General features: G+C 40.8%; 1 protein-coding gene across 1 annotated transcript; it reads left to right on the top strand.

Annotated features, from left to right (window-relative positions):
- The first annotated feature begins 6241 nt into the window (after positions 1-6241).
- On the top strand, positions 6242-18779 carry LOC108545604 (Lysyl oxidase-like 2). Its single transcript, XM_017897304.1, has 8 exons — positions 6242-6754; positions 8593-8739; positions 11592-11879; positions 12662-12868; positions 13741-14038; positions 16827-16955; positions 17107-17230; positions 18429-18779. The coding sequence occupies exons 1-8, from the start codon at positions 6544-6546 to the stop codon at positions 18549-18551; spliced, it is 1527 nt and encodes a 508-aa protein (XP_017752793.1). The 5' UTR covers positions 6242-6543; the 3' UTR covers positions 18552-18779.
- Positions 18780-19524: the final 745 nt, after the last annotated feature.

Below are 19524 nucleotides of genomic sequence, written 5' to 3'. Positions count from 1 at the left end.
CATGCCACGCAACCACTTACTGGTTGCGATGTCTCGAGAAAAACGCCGATCGCATTAATCACTGGACAGACTGGATGGCTCCGGCGTGTTTGTTTGAACGAGGAAGAAGGAATAGCGCCACCGGTATTTTCAACCGAGAAACGAATAAATTGCGCGCGCTTCATAAATAATAAACTCCCTCTATCGCCAAGTTCGTGTCCTTTCCAAACGATGCATTTGCGTAACGGTAACGTTTAACCCCTTCTCTGTTGCTCTCCTTTACCAACGGTCGAAACAATCATCGCGTCGAAAGAAAATAAAACGCTCGTCGGGTAGGGTTAGGATTGGTTCGGAACCCGGGAACGAAACTATCGAGAGATATTTGTTTTCTGTCGACTGGCTCGCGGCGGATTATGTGCGGAAATAGAAACTGCCAATAATCGATCAATCGTGATGGCCACCGTTGCACGTATATATGTATGTACACGGGGAACATTGACATCTGTTAAAAGCATCCGCGACGTGTCAGTCGGTAATGCGTTTTGAACGTAACAGTACATCGTCGGCATAAGGGAGATAGGGAAAAGCAGGAAGAACGGGGAGAATAGTAATAGAGGCAAAAAATTGAGAAAGGATGAACAAAAGGAAATAGAGAAAGATGGGAAATAAATAGGAAACCGATAGAAAAGTATTTATAAAGAAACTGTAGTAACGAAAGGGACAAAAAGAAACAGAAATTAATTCTTCCGCATCATCGTGAATAGCGGTCTGTTGGACAGGAAGAACCTATCAACAACGCGACAAGAAGCGACAATAAAAAGTCCGACGGCACGCGCGCAGGAAATACGCAACGTTATAATACGGAAATGAAGATCTTTTTATCGCATATACTTCTTTTTGCAGAAATTAAATAATAAAAAATAGTTACGAATATTTCGTTTAATAATTTTTAAATAATCATTAACCCGTTTCTGAGACACTAGAAAAATTTATATCTTACACAAGCATGTAAAAGAAGCATTTTTTATATGTATCCATACTGCAATAAATAAATTATTAATTTAAAGATAATGAATACTATGTTTTTTAGACTAGTAGTAAGTTATATTGTTATCTTTTCGTTACCTTCGAATAGCAACATACAGAGGCACGATTTGATGAAAAATTAAAATGGCGAATTACCATTGTTAAGATGCAAATTGTTTACCTATATTTGCCGGTTGCTTGCGTCAGAGAATTTGTAGAAGTAAACAGCGAACAATGCATCATCGATGCGTGCCAGACGAGAATCCTATACCTGGCCGTCGGAGAAAGCGCGCGCCGCGACAACGTAGGTCTATGCTTTTCCAGGGACAAAGGCGAATTTTCACGGTAACGGTACCCCTCTTGTTGAAAACGGGGAAGGAACGCTCGGAGATGAAGCGCGGCGAAAAAGCACGCGGCTTGTCGACGTAATGTAACAACGCGAAGAGGCGCGGAAAGCTCGCCAATGAAAGGGGCGATTGAATGAGAGACAATGAACGCCGATGGCAGCGCGGGCGAGTTCATTGAAAGGGAGAAGGAACTTTTGCCCGCGAATCGAGACGCATTGTGGAATGGCAGACGCGTTTCCCCGGTACACAAAATGCTTCTTGTGCGTGTGCATCAAATTGAAGAATCAAACAGGGAGAAACAGAGGGAGCCCTTTGTCCCTCGCAGACTGGAAACACTTTCCGTCGCTGTATTTCGAGCGAACAACTTAATTTGACACCATCGGTATTACTGTTTCTCTCCCTCGCTAACCCTCTCTCTTCATCGTTCCTCTTGCGAGGGAATAATAAAGACCGAACATCACGAGAGTTTGACGATATTAATGACAAGGTAAATACCACGACGTATTCGAAGCGTAATAATCGAGGAAGTGAGAAGCATCTGTTCGACCATGAACTTGGAAACATTTAGCCGATAAGAAATGCTCGCAGGTGACACCCAAAAGCGCGCCTAAATATTCTCGTGATTGAAACGTGACTTTACTGAGAGCGATCACGAGACGCCGGCTTCGAAAATCTGTCACACGAGGTAACGCGCACTGAAGGATATACGAGATGTCAGAATAGATGAATTCGCGAAAAGGATATCGTCCGACCGAACGAAGGGTGTGGGATGTACGATTAAACATCTTATACGTTTCGAGAAAGGAAAACAGAGAAAGTAGAAGAGAAGAAAGACGAGAGAGACGCCGTTACCGACGGAGCGTCTCGTGTCTCGCACGTCATGGGCACGAGTCAGTACATCGTTTGGTGAAACACGAGACGGGCGTAAACGATCTTACGATGCTTTCCAAGGGGGTAAGCCACCCGAGTCGGGGAAGGGAGACACGTACGGTTTCGGTACACCCGGTATAAAATAACACACACCGATAGCAGAGCACCGCGCGGTCGTAACGGCGACACGAAGAAAGCGCAATGGCCGACCGCTGCACCTCCGCTGGTAGCTTCGATCCTTCTCGGCCACGAGGACGTTTCACACACTTGCTTCAGCTCGTTCGGGGATCGACACACGCGAACGACACGCCTTGTCCGAGTCCCTGAGATTGCTAGGACCCGTGGATGTTTTTTTTCCGTTTCACAAACGCAGCTAGGGACGGTTCGTACTGTCCGATCGTATGAACCCGCTGCCACTCGCACCAGACCGCCACGCACCGTCCCGTCCGCTGGATAAAAACCGACTGACTGGCATGCTCCTTCTCGAGTCGCGATGCACCGCCACGGATGAGAAGGTTAGGTGGAGGGGACATGTTGGGACACCGAGGACGCCGCCGCCACCCGACAGAGGTGCGACAGAGACACAGATAGACGCGCGGACGACTCCGATTGGGCGTGGTAGAGTCCCTAGGCTCGTCTTCGCGTACCGACTGTGGGTGCAATCCTCGCGGCCGCCATCTTGATTCCGTCGCCCGCGCGGGCAAATTTGAACGCGCTATTCGCATTTGAAACGTATTCGACACTTTATATCGTAAATACACTTTTTTAACAAACACAATTCTATTTACGTTGCGTCGGCGCTTATATACGACTGTAAATTATGGGGTAAACGATAAAAATAGTGAGTCATAATACCGTTTTTGACGCGTACAGGTCGGTAAAGCGATTTCGCGCGGAAACCATCGAGTCATTGTAATTTCCTGGAGCTACTCGCGTATCTATGGAACGATTGCTCGATAGATGCGACCATGATCGAGGCACGATTCGAAAAAGGAATAACAGAACTGTAATATCCCAGCCTAGTGCATCGACTTTATGTTGAAATCTCCGACGTGCGATGACGCGGCGGGTACTCGGCAAAAGCGTTCGGTATTTTTCACGCCTTTACGCACCGACTCTAATTTCGATTCCTCCAGGGCCCTCTAAAATTACCCCCTTGCCGGACTGACAGGAAAAAATGAAACAAGTAACCCGGCTGAGCGACGCTTGCAACAATGCATCTGGAGTATCAATCACGTATGTCATTAATGGTTGCGGTTGCGGTTACAAGGCATCGAGAACTATAATTCAGCCGGGTCGTGTATTCGCGATACAGCGCATTACGCGCAGCAACACGATTTACGATGTCCATTGTCGCCGCTGAGACAAAAAGCCGATCCATTTTTGCACCAGAGTACACGCCGGTCTTCATCCTCCTGCAATTTTGTAATTTATCATCGAGATAAGAAATCTCTCCCTTATGCCGCGGAATAATCTTCCTGGATCGCAAGAACCAAGCGGAATTCGTGGATGAACTTTTACCACCGCTAAATATTCTCAGTTCTCGACGGTTTTTGAAATATCCGAGATTCCTGGTATTCTCTGTCAGTCACAGGAACACTGCCAATTATATACCGATCCATCTCGCGCGACTTCCGGCGTCGCCGCCATTACGGATCCGGATTCGGATGTCGATTTATCAAATACAAACGAACCGCGTAGCGGTGTGATCTTTCAATTAAAATGCAATTAGGTAACTCGGAAGCCCGACGAAAGTTGGTAATTACAGGTCGATCGGGAAAACAAGATTTCGCGTTGGGAAATTTCTTCGGGAAATATGCAGCTTGAAACCTAACTCGCGTGGAGAAATTTCGTCAGGCCGGGGATTAAGTCCCTCTCCAACCCCCGAATGGATGGCTCATATCGGAAGTATGTCAAGAATTTAGCCGTGGGCTGTTTTCGCTAATAGCTGACGATAATTGCTCCGCCGTGTTTGCCACGGTTACGCCACGAAATGAACCGTGTCAAAAGCGGCCTGTTACTCGAATTATGCGATTTTTTGCCAGCGTCCTCGTGGCGGCGGCGGTGAGGTCATGATCAAGTGGAGAACAGCGAAAAAGAGCCGCGCGGCACTTACGTTCCTTCGTGAAAATTTTTTAAATTTATTGCCACGATTTATCGCGCGTTCGATGCTTCGCGCGTCCATTGATTCCGGTAATTTAATTGCGACAGCTCTTAACCTGATTAATTTCAATCTATACGACGTCCCTTTTTAATCTCTTTAGCAGCCAGAAATACTGCGAGGAATATTCTTCGGAATGTTAAGTAGATTTTGCGGAACAGAAGAGGGTTACGTGTCTTCATTGACCGGATGTATTGGATTAAAATTATCGCGAGATGAGCGTGGCACGAAGTCCTTTTAAATCCTTCCAACTAAATCGCGCCATGTTGACACATATTTCAAATTATTCGCGGTTAAATTCCACTGTCGTCGAATCCCGAGAAACTTTTAATTAATTCCTCGGCACCCTCGTAAGAATGCAAACCCCTCCGAATGTAACGAAAATCTCGATTTTTCATACCTCTTCTCTCCGCCCTTTAAAATGCGACCCAATTCCTTCCATTTCCTGTTTTCCCACTCAAACTCTCTTAAATTCCCGCCTCTGAATTCTCGGAAGGCTAGTGAAATAAAAATCACAAATTCTATCAACTCTTTGCAACTCCACAAAAATTCCCGAAATAAAAATGTATTAAAAATATACAAAATAAAAATTCGTGTCCTCGGTACCAATTTCTCAAATTACAAATGAAATACCATCGTACTGCTACGTACCAATGTCCCTCAAAGTGTAAAAAGAGTACAAAATCAGGCCACAATTCTGGTGTCTTCAGCGTGAAACGTGGTCGTATACTCGGTGATCGTTAAATCGGCTCGTGTACGATTTCCACGTTACTTTTTGGCATATAAACGATCCCAGCTAACTATTGTGCAACAAGCAACGATACGAGACCGGTGTATCGAGTAACGAGAACCACGTTCCTCCGGCCGCAGAGGCTTTCTAAGCTGCGGATCTTTTTCTTTCGAGATCGAATTGCCCTGGTTCGCGGCCGAGACCGACGACACACGATTCTCTCTCGGATTCGTGTCGGAAAAAACCGCTGTGCACGCTTCTGGTCATCCTCATGGGCGATAACGAATCCCCGGGGCGACGTTGCGCCGATGGAATTCGAAAAATTCACGCTGAAACGCTCGAAACGCTGCCATTACGGCCCATTCTGGGGATTACGCTCGTAGATTGGTTCCGGATACCCGAGACCATCTCTCGTTTAATTTCGCGGAATGGTAAGGAGGAATTTTAAATCTGTAGCTCCCTCGTTAATGGTAAACGGAATTAATAGAAACGGGAGAAGTTGCTTGTAACTTTTTCCATTTTCTTGGCCGTCGAAGTAGCTGGGACAGGGTTTAACGCTGTCGTCGGACGAAGGACCAGGAAAACGTTCCAATACCGTGCTTAAATTTTCTCTCAAACATTCCGTAACTTGTCAGCACTCTGCAGCTTCGTTCCATCGGACCATCTCCATTTCCATAGATTGTCTATCACATTTCCGTGATTAGAGAAGATTGGAAAATACTCATATAGAAGCTTACCTCGATTTAGAAATTTTTATTCGTGAAAGATATGCAGGAGAAACCATATTGCTCTTTACACTATACATAACCAAAAATTTACTCAATAATAAAGTACTCCTTTAATAGTAATATACTCTTCCAGATCTTAGTTAACTATCATGTCAAAGAACATAAATCATGATCCAAGAAAGATTGGAGAACATAGATATGAAGGATTGCTTCAATATGGCGGACGCTTCAAGAATTCTTTTATGAGGTGGTGAAAATATAGGGAGAAATAACACAAAGTAAAATAAGGAAGTTAAATGGTTTCAACGTGGAAGACATTATGATCCACTGCGTAACTCTCGAGATCACGACCCTCGTCTTACAACTGGAGCAAATATATTACATCGCGTGATCAGAGGCACGCATCAGTAGCCTGTGGTACGGTAAACGAAATACACGTGCGGTGATTTTAGTCCCGAACGACGTTATTCCGCGAGAAAGTTCCAGCTCTGAGCTGATCCCCGTGGTCGCGGTAGAAACATAGTGCCATTTTTCTTTGCAAGAGGAAAATTAGGGGAACGATTGTCGATCGTTGTTAGAGGAGAATATCGAATCGCGAGGAAGGGATTGGGAGAATGAAAGGTGACTGAGAGAATCGCGTATAGGGATTTTAGGGATTCCGTTCGAGCATGGTCAACGCGAGTTGCTATTGGTAGATGAGGAATGAGATCCAGGATGAATTGGAAGGTTCTAGTGGTGGGTTTTCTGATGACGTTGACGCTGGTGGACGTCTGTGCAGCGTATAATAGCACCTGGGACAAAGTTCGCGAGAAGAAGGCACGGATAGTGAAGAAACTGAAGAAGGACTTCCGGAAGTTGAAGAAGCAGGAGGGAGCGGTGAAGCTGGTGGGTGGCGAAAATGGCGGGCACGAAGGTAAAGCGTGTTTTAATGTCGAGACTTTTATTCGTCTGGCAACCCTCCATTCGCAGATAACGATCTTTCCAATAAAATAAAAAGGACAGTCGTTTATGTTGCATTTTTCATATTCGAATTTGGAAATTGCAAAGCGGTAAATTTAATATCCGCTATGAAATTTAAAATTGGCGCCTCTTGATGTTGCTGATCTTTCGTTGAACGGTGTCTCTTAACTAGCAATTTTTGTTTCAAAATTTGCACGCGCAAAACTCGAGTTTACATCTATTATTTAAAGCGTAAAATTAGGGGTTCATTACGAAGTTTAAATTTGGCGCGCTCGTGGGAGTTACCGATCTCGTAGCCAATGATATTTTTCGATCAGAAATTTTTATTAAACGATTTTTATTCGAAAATTTTGAATTTACTTGTATCGTGTGAAACGTAAAATTGAAGATTCTATACGAAATTTAAATTTGGCGCGTTCCGGAGTTACCGATCTTCCTCCCGGCGATGTTTCCCGATTAAAATAAAAGACTGCTAGCAACGAGCATAGGAATTGACGTAAATGTTTGGCGTAAAAACGAGTCTTACGTGAAACGTCGCGGTTTTATCAGCCGTTTCTCATGTAAGTTGTGCAATGACGATTAAAAAGGGGTCAACTGGAGGATGATTTATGTCAATGACTGTGTGTCAGCGTAGTAAACGTCACGTAGGCACAGATCCGCGAGCCACGAGACGGGATGGCTACCGTCAAATAGGACCATAAAACAGGATAGAATCCGTCCCAGACGTTCGCATGTCAATTTTTATTACCCTCCATTGGATATTACATTCCCACCAACCCTTTCCTCTTCTAGTTCGTCGATTTTACTCCCATGTCCAACGTTTCTCCTCTATTTTCCCTGGAAAACGGTTAATCTTCCCGGCCATTCACGTTTCTTCTCGGAACCGAGTGATATAGATCCACGAACTTATCTTTCAGTCCACGATCTAAATTCTCTCTGATTTCGTTAATTATTCCGATCATCTGTCCCAATTTCGAAAATTTCCAATCCAAATCGTTATTATACTATATATACGTCGATTCGATCGAGGAATAATATCGGTATTTCCAGTATGGAATTAGCAATCATTTTTCTTAAATTAATTAATCAGCCATTTTGGCCGGTGACATTTCGCCATCTTGCGGGTCGCTGCGTAATTTCAATTAACGCGTGATTATGTCCAATAAATAATAACGCGCTGTCTCGCGCTAATAAACAAAAGAAAACCATCAACTTAACATTTCGAAGACTCTAAAGTTCAATTTCGCAAGCAAAATAGTATTTTCCAATTTCAAAACTTCGCTTAATTAACCTAAACCTAATTACTAACGGTATCGGTAATTACGAAAGTAGTCTAAGTCCCTCACGTATCTTAAAAAAATTTAATCACAACGAAATCACATACTCGACCTAATAAGTAATAGTACAATTTTAAAAAAGTAAAGAAAATTTTATTTTATCACGATGCAAACGAAAAACTCAATTCAATATAAAACAGACGACAAAATAATTGTTCCAAGTCTTCAACATTGGACATAGTCCATTTCATAATTATCGATACGATCACACAATTTTCGAAAAAGTTCACCATTTCGAAATTCTTCTACGCAAAATAATTTATCCCCTCCTCTTCCTAAAAAAAAAAAAGAAAAAACAGGAAAAAACAAATCTGACGAGCAATTTGTATCTAACGAAAGATCAGCCATTTAACCGAGCAATTATCACGGCAACCCCATAAACTCCGCCATTAGCCAGACACGCGGGCGACCGGAAAACAGCGCGTGCAAGCTGATAATTCGATTGGTTACGCAGGAAACGTGGAAATACTTCACGACGGGAAATGGGGCAGCGTGTGCGACGACGAATGGGATTACTTGGAGGCCAATGTGGTTTGCAGGCAATTAGGCTTCGACGGTGCAATTAAACCGACGGCGAACGGTCACTTCGGTCAGGCCAGAAGTGAGATAATATTGTCTCTTCGTTCCAGCCAATACCTCCTCTCTCTCTCCCTCTCTCTCTCTCACTTGACCATGTGAACGCGAAATAAATAGGATCGTTTCCGTACCGAAGGCACAGAGTGGATCAGCTGCGATTATTTCGGGGTCAGGGTGCGGGCAAGTCCGGCAGTGGCGACACCCCTGAGTTTTGTCGTACAGTGGACGACAAAAGTATTCCGTACAGTACTCTCTGAGAAAATCTAATAGGGCTAATTTCTAACGTAAGAATTGGGCAAAAATTAAGAACCCTTTTTAATTTATTTTTAGTCACCATAGACTTACTAGAGTTACTATAGATGGAAAACCCGTAAGCTATATTTTAGATAATAGCTTCTAATTTGTGAACGAATAGAATCTTTTTGTTTTTGATGTTTCAATATTTGCCAATTTTTATATGACAGCTAACAATCGTGTGCTATTTAAAAGGCTTGGGGGAACAGCGAATAACTTCGCCATTTTGTAACCACCATTTTGAAACTTATATTTATATTCTTCGCGAACAGCTATGATTTTCATTCAGTAATTAAAAAGTCTTATTACTAATTACTTATTTTCTAACGAGCAAGAAAACAATGGTATTTCCCATTAAAAATAAAAAGGAATTTATTATTTACTAATGTACAAACTAAATTATGAAATTAGGGTGTTTTAATATTCCTGATAGGTTATATAAAAATACGTATATAATTAAAAGATAACCTCATTGACTTTTCCAAAAAACAAAGTATGAATTCTGAAAAATAATTTTCAGCACATGGACCTAAACTTACATAACGGTTCACAAAATGGAGGAACAAAAATTCCGAATTATACAATATGTGTGTACTATATTAATTAAGTTTTGCGATAAAATTGATATCTAGTACGATAAATGGAAACTGCCTTTAGTCGATATTGCCGGACTTTCCTGCAAACATAAATCGCTCATCCCTCTATCCAGTCTGATCCTTTTCGCGATCACAATGGAGAAATTAATCCTTTGCGGTTCCACGTATATATACCTCTCTGATATCTTCTTTTCCAATCAAGCTTCGCGTTCCTTTTATCTTTTTTAATTTCCCTTTTTAGTGTTTTCAGTGCTCGATTAATCGTGGCTTGGATTTAATGTGCATCCGATTTCGGTGGACAGCGTTTTCACGTAGTTTATTACGGAACTTTGCATCGGGGCGCAAAAGACTCGAAATAATCCGATAGTCGATAGGTTAATCTAGCGTGAACGCGAGTGCACTCGTATATCCAGCTAGACAAGGCGTATCTTTTCACCTGTTCCTTTTAATCGGGGTCAGATCGACCCCACCTTGCTGGTCACGTGAAAACCGTTCCACCCTGTTGGACGGGGTGTTAAAGTGGCGAGAGCCTCTTCCATTGTTTCTGCCTGTTTTCACCTATTCGAAGAATATCACGGGGACTGTCGATGGTCTGGAATTATCGTGCAAAGAAAAGTCAGGCTCTGTGAGAAAATAGTTATTTTCGGTTGCAAACGAGAACAGGATAATTTCGTGATCTCGTTGATCGAGGTGGTTGCGAAACATGGGGATTGTTGAGTAAAGAAAAATCATAGTCGAGATTAAAGGTACTAGAGGTAGTTGGAAGTTCTCACTGTTGAACATTCCGCTCGAGATTGGTACTTGTATAATTTCGCAAGTGGACTGGTAATTGAAGAAATCGAAGAAATTAGCGGAACACTTGTTTCACTATTCGTTACATAGAGAGTGATAGAAATGAGAGTTTTCCGACCAACATCCATAGTTTTCTAATAACTTGATAGAATAAGGGAAATTGACAGGATCGTAGAGGTTCATAGGGCCAAAGAGAGGTTCATAGGGTCACAGAGAAATTCAAGAAATTAGAGACAGGTTAACAGCAGAGAAATTTACAGGGTTGTACAGAGGTTCGTTCACAGGGTTGAAGAAAGGTTTACATAGTTGTAGAAAGATTCGCAGGGCCTTATAGAAAGTCACAGGCTTGCAAAAATTTGACAGAGTTACAGACATGTCCACAGGACTGCAGAGAAATTCTTAGGACTACTGATAGGTTCACAGAACTGCAGAGAGATTTACAGACTCGTAGAGAGGTTCACAAGATTGTAGAAATCATCACAGGTCTACAAAGAATTTCTCAGGATTATAGACAGGTTCACAGAACTGCAAACAGATTTACAAACTCATAGAGAGGCTCACAGGGTTACAGAAAGCATCACAGATCTGCACAAATGTATACAGGGCTGCATAAAAATTCAAAAAATTATAGACAGGTTCACAAGATTGCAAAAAGGATCGCAAGTCTACAGAGGTATCTACAGGGCTGCAGAGAAATTCCCAGGATTATAGACAATTTCATAGAGCTACAGAGAAATTTACAGGGTTGTAAAGACTCTCCCAGGGTCCCAATAAAGCATCCTAGTGTCGAAGGGAGATTCACAGAGCTGCAGAAAGATTCGCAGGCTCTATAGAAATTCACAGGCTTACAAAGATATCCAGAGGACAGCAAATAAATTCACAGAATTACAAACAGCTCCACATAACTCCACAGTTTACAGGGTTGCACAAAATTCCATAGGACTGCAGAAAGGATCACAGACATGTCCACAGGATTACAGAGAGATCCACGACAAATACAAATCCCACAAACACATACACGACTCTGAAACAGCCTTTGCAAACACTCGCTTCACACATTCCTCAGCCACGAGACAAGAAAGATCCTCTTCTAACCTAACCCATACTTTTCCCAATGACCTGGTACCGCAAAGGGTTGCAGAGAGGTTTACAGGGTTAAAGGACCAGGACAAAAAAGGGACTAAAAACGTTCCAGGAAGATACTGGATGGACAACGTGTATTGCGACGGCAGCGAGGAGGAGCTCTCGAAATGTCGGTTCGACGGATGGGGTGTTTCCGACTGCGAGGGCAGCGAGGCCGCCGGTGTAATTTGCGCTCGTGACCAGCAGGAGGAGGACGACGGGTCGACGAGGTGGTCGAAGCCGAAAAGGAAGCCGGAGAAACGGAGAATCAAGGATGTCCATCAGCAGGGAGTGGCGATAAGGCTGGCCGGGGGCCGTGTCCACAGCGAAGGCAGAGTCGAGGTCAAGCTAGGGAATTCAGGTACGGTGGGTACACCATATGACAGATTTATTTCGGAATCCTTCACTCTGTAGATCACTCACTCCTTTTCGCTTCCTGCTTTTTCTCCATCGTTGTCCTGCAAGTTTTAGCTGAGTAGAGGCTCAGTTCCTTTTCGCTTCCTGCTTTTTCTCCATCGTTGTCCTGCAAGTTTTAGCTGAGTAGAGACTTGACAGTTATTAGGTCAGTGACATCAGTGACTTACCGAATGTATGAATTTCTGGTTGCATGGAGAAGTCGATAAATGTTGCAATTTTTGAAGAATTCTAATCCTTTCGTTATCCCCTTGCATTTCGAATTATTTTACAATTTTCTGCCAATAGCTCCATTTTTTGAAATTCACTTGACAGCACAGTTCCTCGACTGCTACTTATTTTAAAGAATTTTGTTTAATAATTGTATCAAATATAACTTTAAAATATTATTGTAATTTATATTTTGAATTTAAGTAATTCAAGTAGCTACTTACGGTTATAGTGATCTCGACCATACCTGCAACAATAAAATTTGACATTAGAAAAATCCTGAATCCCATTTCTTGCGAAATTTCTTTTTGATTACAAAAGTCACGAAAATTCGAAAAAGAGATTTGATTTTCGTATATTATATTTCAACTTGGGCCTTAAAAATCGCCTAATAATTTTTATTATATACCCCACCTAATAACTTCTCAATTTTGCCTGAGTCGTACGGGATTCGAAGGGCAGGAGAAAATTGGGAAGAAAGCAGGGAAAAAGGGGGCCAGTGAGGTAACATTATTTCAGATTGGGGTGTTGTCTGCGGTGATGGTTGGTCCCTGTTCGAGGCCTCGGTGGTTTGCAGGCAATTGGGCCTCGGTTACGCCTCCGACGCCGTTCAGACGAACTTTTTCGGAGGCGAGAGGATACCTATGGCCATCAGCGGCGCACAGTGTCACGGGGATGAGAGCGGCCTGATCGACTGTCTGCACGACAAGCCCCTAGATTGTCCAGGTAGGAGAAACGATCTTGGAACGAACCGACTCTCTTGTTCCGGTAATGAGAAACGCGCTGGAATGGCGGACGCGACGGATTCCCGGTCTCCTTGGAGGGAGGGGGAATACCGATTAGCGGAGCGAGGCGGGAGTTTTAAACAGCGATAGATAGATATTCGCCGTGGTAAAATTTAAAAAAGAAGAAAAAGGAAAAGTCTCGTCCTAATTGTAATTGTATTTATAAATGTATTGTTTACAAGTTTCTTTTTAGATAGGAAAATAGAAATTTCTTTATATTTTAATTATTTAAGGAAATATCAACTGTTTGGGAGAGGAGGTGAGTTAGTAATTTGAATTATAAAATTTAGTTAGATTACCAACGATAATAAAAATTGATTTTTATAAGGAGATGATGACAGTCTAAAATTATGAATAATAAAAATTAAAAATAAAGTAGTTTCTGAAGATTGACTTCATGGAAAAAGTTTGAAAAAGAAAAGTTCTTTTTAACTATAATTACATAATTATAATTATATGTTTAACTATACTATTCAGAAATCTTTCTGTAGAAAACGATAATAGAAGTTTCTTCTATTTTAATTATTTAAGGAAGAATCAATTGTTTGGGGAGGGATGACCAGTGATTCGAATTATAAATAATTGGGTAATTTTAAATTTAATATATTAACATCGATCTTCAGAATCTATTGTAATTAAATGGCGACTGAGGGTCGCCTCTCAAGGGTTAGTGTTTGAGCTGTTTTAAGAATAATATTGTTCTATTTTTCAAAGAGGAAAATAGTGGAAATATTCTCGAGTAAGTCGCGTCTGCTATCGCATTTTCCCGAAACGATTTCGCGTTCATCCACCCTAATTAGACCCATGTCACAGGCCCAGTAGAGAACGTGGCCAGCGTGGTGTGCCTTCGAGATATGCCAGACCTGGTATTCGACCACATAGAGCTTATGCGAACTGCGCATCTCGAGGACAGGCAATTATACTGGCTGCAGTGCGCTATGGAAGAGAACTGTGTCGCTTCAGAGGCTTATAAGATCCAAAAGGAGTCGGATAACTGGCACCTGGAGACCAGGAGGCTTCTGCGATTCACTGCGAGGATTTTGAATGCTGGGACCGCGGACTTCCGGCCGTCAGTGCCGAAACACCTCTGGGAATGGCACATGTGCCACATGTGAGTGATGTCTAGATTATAGAGTAGCGGAAAATTACTTTAGTCTGGCCGAAAAACAGACTGCATTTCCAACCACTACCATCTTTTCTACAGAAAGAATTCTAACACTACAATTATCAACTTGTCATATATTCATAGTAACAATTAAATAGGTATAACTAAAATAAATAAATCAATAAATTTAATAAATAAATCATTTTTATCTGTAGAAAAGTCACTATCAACCTTGTTCGAACCAACTATACAGAAAGAAACCTAACACTAGAATTATTGACTTGTCATATATTTATAATAACAATCAAATGGGTATAACTATAATAAATAAATAAATAAATTTAATAAATAAATTTAGTAAATAAATCATTTTTATCTGTAGAAAAATAACTATCAACCTTGTTGGAACCAACTATATAGAAAGAATCCTAACACTAGAATTATTGACTTGTCATGTATTCATAGTAACAATCGAATGGGTATAATTAAAATAAAGAAATAAATAAATAAATTTAATAAATAGATAATAATAAATAAATTTAATAAATAAATTATTTTTATCTGTAGAAAAATCACTATCAACCTTGTCAGAAGCAACTATATATTTGGAATAACCTCAAAAATAAAAATTCGTTGCATTAACAACTGGAAAAATTCGTTTCGATCTTCTTAATAGTTCCACTGTTAATAAGACAGAAGAGGAAATATCAATTGTTATTGTAAATTTCGATAATTAATTTACCACCGACGACATTAGATTAATTAAGTCCAGAACGTAGGAAGAATGCATGGTAAAGGGACTGGCAGTCATTTAATTTTACAAAAGTTTCAACGACGACTTAGTGGATGTCGTTACTTCTGGAAAGTTCGAAGAGTGACTTTAAATTCGCTGGCATTTCATTGTGTTACTACAAACAGTCTTGTAAAGCTATTAGGTCTGAAAGGGGGACGAGTAATATCGGGCCAGTTGCCGCAACACGGTCTCTCTCTTATTGTCATTAATCTTTTCAACTTCGCCACTTTCGGAGGGAAACTTTCTCCCTGACGTCAATTGTATAATGCTGCTTTACGGTGCGCCTTCTTGCCTCCTGGTTAAATTCATTTTAGCTTTAGTTAAAAAGAAATTTGAAACGATTAAGAATACCGTGGCCCGGACCGCATGCTCCCAACAAAGTCCATCCCTGAAGCTTCTTAAGTCGACTAAAATCGATTTAAGGTCGTCGGGAAGAGTAACATGGACTCAAGAACGAACCACTCATCCTAATACCCACAAAAAATTGAGAAAACTCTCGAGCCACTTATTCTCCGCGAGGTCCGCAGCTAAATCTCCTTCGGTCTCGTCGGTCTGGCCCAGCCGAATAATCTATTGCGAGGATTTGCGAGTCATTCTGGATTAATAAGAAATTTTCGAATAATTTTCTGGAATTTCGGTATTTAATCACAATTCGAATGGTATATCAGGAGTTGAGAATTTATGATACGATGTGGCCTCATCTAACCAATTTTTTCGCTGAGACTCTATCAGTTTTTCCAAATCGAGTTCGATTTCTCGAATAACGCGTTACAAGATCGATGGGACGCATCTATCTCTCAGAGTTATCATAACATCTTCAATATAGGGATTACCCATCGTTAAACGATTTTCAATAGAACAAAAATCGAGTAAGATTGTAAAAATCCCTAGATCGTGTGTTCATGTCCCTAGATCCCATATCATGTATCATAAATTCCAGCATTAAAGCCCATCCCATCTTCTAAATTCAAAATTAGAATATAGTGCATATAGAATAATTATAGTAGTTATAATATAATATAGTTTGTATTAGTATAATAACGTAGTAATATAGTTGTAGATATGGTAATTCTACTAATCCTTCTTCAGAGTTTCAAAACGGACTTCGAATATTTAAATAACCTCTCTATGAATCAGTAGAAAATTCTAACCTCAAAACCCATCAAAAAATTCCCAAATCGCATATGTACTTTTAATAAACTCTCTCTATATCCTTATCTTCAATCAACTTTAACTTTAAACCTCTTCCAATTTTCCAAATTCGTCTTTAAATGCTTGAACATTATATCCCCAAATTAACAGAAACTCCTAACCTTAAAATTCACCAAGGAATCCCCAAACCACATATGTACTTTTAATAAACCTTATCTATATCCCTATCTTCTATCAACTCTAACTTTAAACCTCTCTCAATCTTCCAAATTCGCCTTTAGACACTCGAACGTTATATCCCAAAATCGATAGAAACTCCTAACCTCCAAATTTATCAAAAAATCCCCAAACCACATATGTACTTTCAATAAACTCTATCTATATCCCTATCTTCTATCAACTCTAACTTTAAACCTCTTCCAATCTTCCAAATTCGCCTTTAGACACTCGAACGTTATATCGGAAAATCGATAGAAACTCTTAACCTCCAAATTCACCAAAAAATCCCTAGACTGTATACCTCTAATAAACTTCATCTCCATCTCCATCCAGCTCAAACTTGAAATCCCTTCCGATCCCCGAATTCGTCCTGGAACATTAAAACAACATACCCCAAAATGAAGGAAAATCTCTAACCTCGAAATCCACGAAAAGACCCCCTAACGAACTCCGTCGCTGCATCTCTCTCGATGCACTAAAATCGATTCGTGGCACTTGGCGTCCCCTCGGCTGATTTTCGCCGAGCAGCCACTCGTCTTATCTCTGATCGAGCCTTTCGAACAGCCCGACCCGATCAAAGTGCCTCGTTGCTCGATCATTAATTCCGCATTACGCGGTTGTTAACGACAGGCATTACCACTCGATGGAGGTGTTCGCCACGTTCGACGTGTTGGACCTGAACGGGACACGGCTGGCGGAGGGGCACAAAGCATCCTTTTGCCTGGAGGACAATCAATGCATGCCGGGAGTGGAGGCGAGGTAAACGCAATTAGCAGACTCGTTAGGGAAACGATCGGTTCCCGCGGGCCACGTCGACGTCGCATCCACGAAAATCATTTTTTTGCGCCGACGCCGACGACGTCTAATTGGCGAGCCAATTAACCGGCGCATCGGCCCTGCATGATTTCAGGTACAAATGCGCCAATTATGGTGACCAGGGCATTTCCGTGAACTGCAGCGACATATACAAGCATAACATCGATTGCCAGTGGGTGGACATATCGGAGCTTCCAAGTGGCGAGTATATTTTCAAGGTATGCAAGTCTAGGGGGATTTATTTGGGGTGGTTTATGGGGAATTTTGGTGTTGAGGATGGAGCAATCTATTTTATGGTTTTTTATTTATTGTTTTGTAGAGTAGTGACCGTTTTATTGTGATGTTATGTTCGTTTTTAGAATATGAGGTTTGAGGAGATTTTGAATATTAAAGGGGGGAGGGGTGTTTGGAGCAAGTAGATTGAATTTTAATATCGCGATATAGAGATAAAGGAAATTTGATTTGCTATTTTTATAGATTTTTGAGTTGTATTAAAGGGAGAGATTGATTGCCACGTCACCCTGTTTGGTGACACCTGGGTTCCCAGGTGTAAGGGTACCCTAACTCGCGTTACAGTGATAGAGGCAATAAGTATCTCTGCTGTTTTATCATAATATTAACATATTGCACGCTGGTTAGGTTTTAATAGGTATAATAGTATTTTACATAATAAAATTGTTAGTGCCTAATTTCAAAAGGAAAAGGGACAATAATAATTATTGAGTTGAAATGGTAGTCCTCTTTTCAATTCAGAATTTCATTATCTATTATTCATTATGTACATTAACCTGCTGACTTTCATAACCTCAACAAAACACAAAAATATTCTCGATTTATTCAGAAGTAAATTCACGAGTCCAAAAGAAAAGGTTAGGTTTGTGCTCATCCTAACCTTTCCATTCATCACGTACATTAACCTGCTAAATTTCATAACCTCAAATGAAACTCGAAAAATATCCACCATTTACTCCAAAAATGGTGTCCTAAGTTCACAAGAAAAGGTTAGGTTTGTACTCACCTTAACCTTTTAATTCATCGCGTACATTAACCTGATAAATTTCATAACCTCAAAGAAACTTAAAAAATATCCACGACTTACCCCAAAAATGATGTCCTAAGTTCACAAGAAAAGGTTATGTTTGTACTTATCCTAACCTTTTACATACGTTAACCTATTAAATCTCATAACCTCGACAAAATACGAGAAACGAAATACGATTTACCCGAAAAATGAACTCGCGAGTGCAAGAAGATAGGATTGAAATGGCGATCACGGTTCAACATCGGGAGTATGTCACCTTTTTCACCCGTATCAAATCGCCTGCAGTGAATCTGGTCCATAAAGGCCAGTGGCGAAGCCGGGTAATCGCGATACCATAGGAGAGAACGTGATCGAGCCGATATTTACGTTTTCAGGTCGCGGTGAATCCGGAGTTCAAAGTGGGCGAGATGTCGTTCGACAATAACGCGGCAATTTGTCGTCTGCTCTACACGAAATCGTTCGCCACAGTGCACAGTTGCGTCATGGGTCGGCCTTGACACGCCACACGTTACGATAATCAGCAGCAAAAGGACAAACAGCGGTGATTGAAGTTATCGCGGCAGTTAATTAAGATACAATAAAGAGAATCTCCCTCGTAATCGTTGTCCTTAATTGCATCGATCGCCTGATTAGCTTTGTTACGTACAGCTTCGATGGAAATGCGCCTGAAAATGCACCGAGGGCCCCTGATGGAGTCGTCTGGTTCTACGACAATGACCGGTCCGTCTGCGCACGAAAAGAGAGTACTTGCGACTTTGAAATGAGCTTGCAATTGGTATAATTTTCGATACGTTGATGATCAATCGGAAATTTTGCCGATGTAATTAAAATCTAACATACTTTGTAATTAAAGATAATTGAAAAGTGCGATTTTTAGGGAATTTAATCTTAGAAAAAAAGATGATATATTAATACAATTGAAAATAGAATTAATACAAAACAATAATAATGACAATAATAAAAATAATACTCCACGTCTAGATATTTTGAATTTAAAGGTTAGGTGTGAATTATGAAAGAATTTTAGACGAAATATTAAAAATTCGACAGAGGAAGTACTGAAGAAATTAAAGTAGCATATTTTAGATATTTTTGGCAAAGTTGATATCGATTTTCATTAAAATATTCATTAAGCCATTTATCGCACAGTATATTTAGATTACCTGTCAATAATTTTAATGGCGATATAAAATGCCACTGCCACATTTCGCTAAGGATTTATACAATGAAAGATACGATTAATCTATTCGATACACGTGTAAGAAATACGTCAAATATATTACCACATACGCGGAAAAAATATCACCATTTCTCAAGAGACACGAGAAAGCGTAGTTTCGAAGATAAACACATTTGCATAATAAAATTGGCAAAAACAACCTGCGAAGAGATTGGTACGGAAGAAATTTCGCATTCGATGGGGTAAAAAACGTGGGTGAAAAAGCCACCACTTTTAGAATATAATTATGT

The sequence above is a fragment of the Eufriesea mexicana genome, unplaced genomic scaffold (assembly GCF_001483705.2).
Source record: "Eufriesea mexicana isolate 0111107269 unplaced genomic scaffold, ASM148370v2 scaffold415, whole genome shotgun sequence".
In the NCBI taxonomy this organism is placed as follows: domain Eukaryota; kingdom Metazoa; phylum Arthropoda; class Insecta; order Hymenoptera; family Apidae; genus Eufriesea; species Eufriesea mexicana.
The sequence above is the reverse complement of the archived record's forward strand: the minus strand, read 5'-3'. Positions and strand labels throughout refer to the sequence as shown.

What these genes read in the sequence shown, in the direction of transcription:
- LOC108545604 (XM_017897304.1), top strand. Translation starts at nt 6,544, where the DNA reads ATGAGATCCAGGATGAATTGGAAGGTTCTAGTGGTGGGTTTTCTGATG. An exon ending in GAATGGCACATGTGCCACAT is followed by an intron (nt 14,039 to 16,826) that starts GTGAGTGATGTC and finishes TGTTAACGACAG; the next exon opens with GCATTACCACTCGATGGAGG. An exon ending in ATGCCGGGAGTGGAGGCGAG is followed by an intron (nt 16,956 to 17,106) that starts GTAAACGCAATT and finishes GCATGATTTCAG; the next exon opens with GTACAAATGCGCCAATTATG.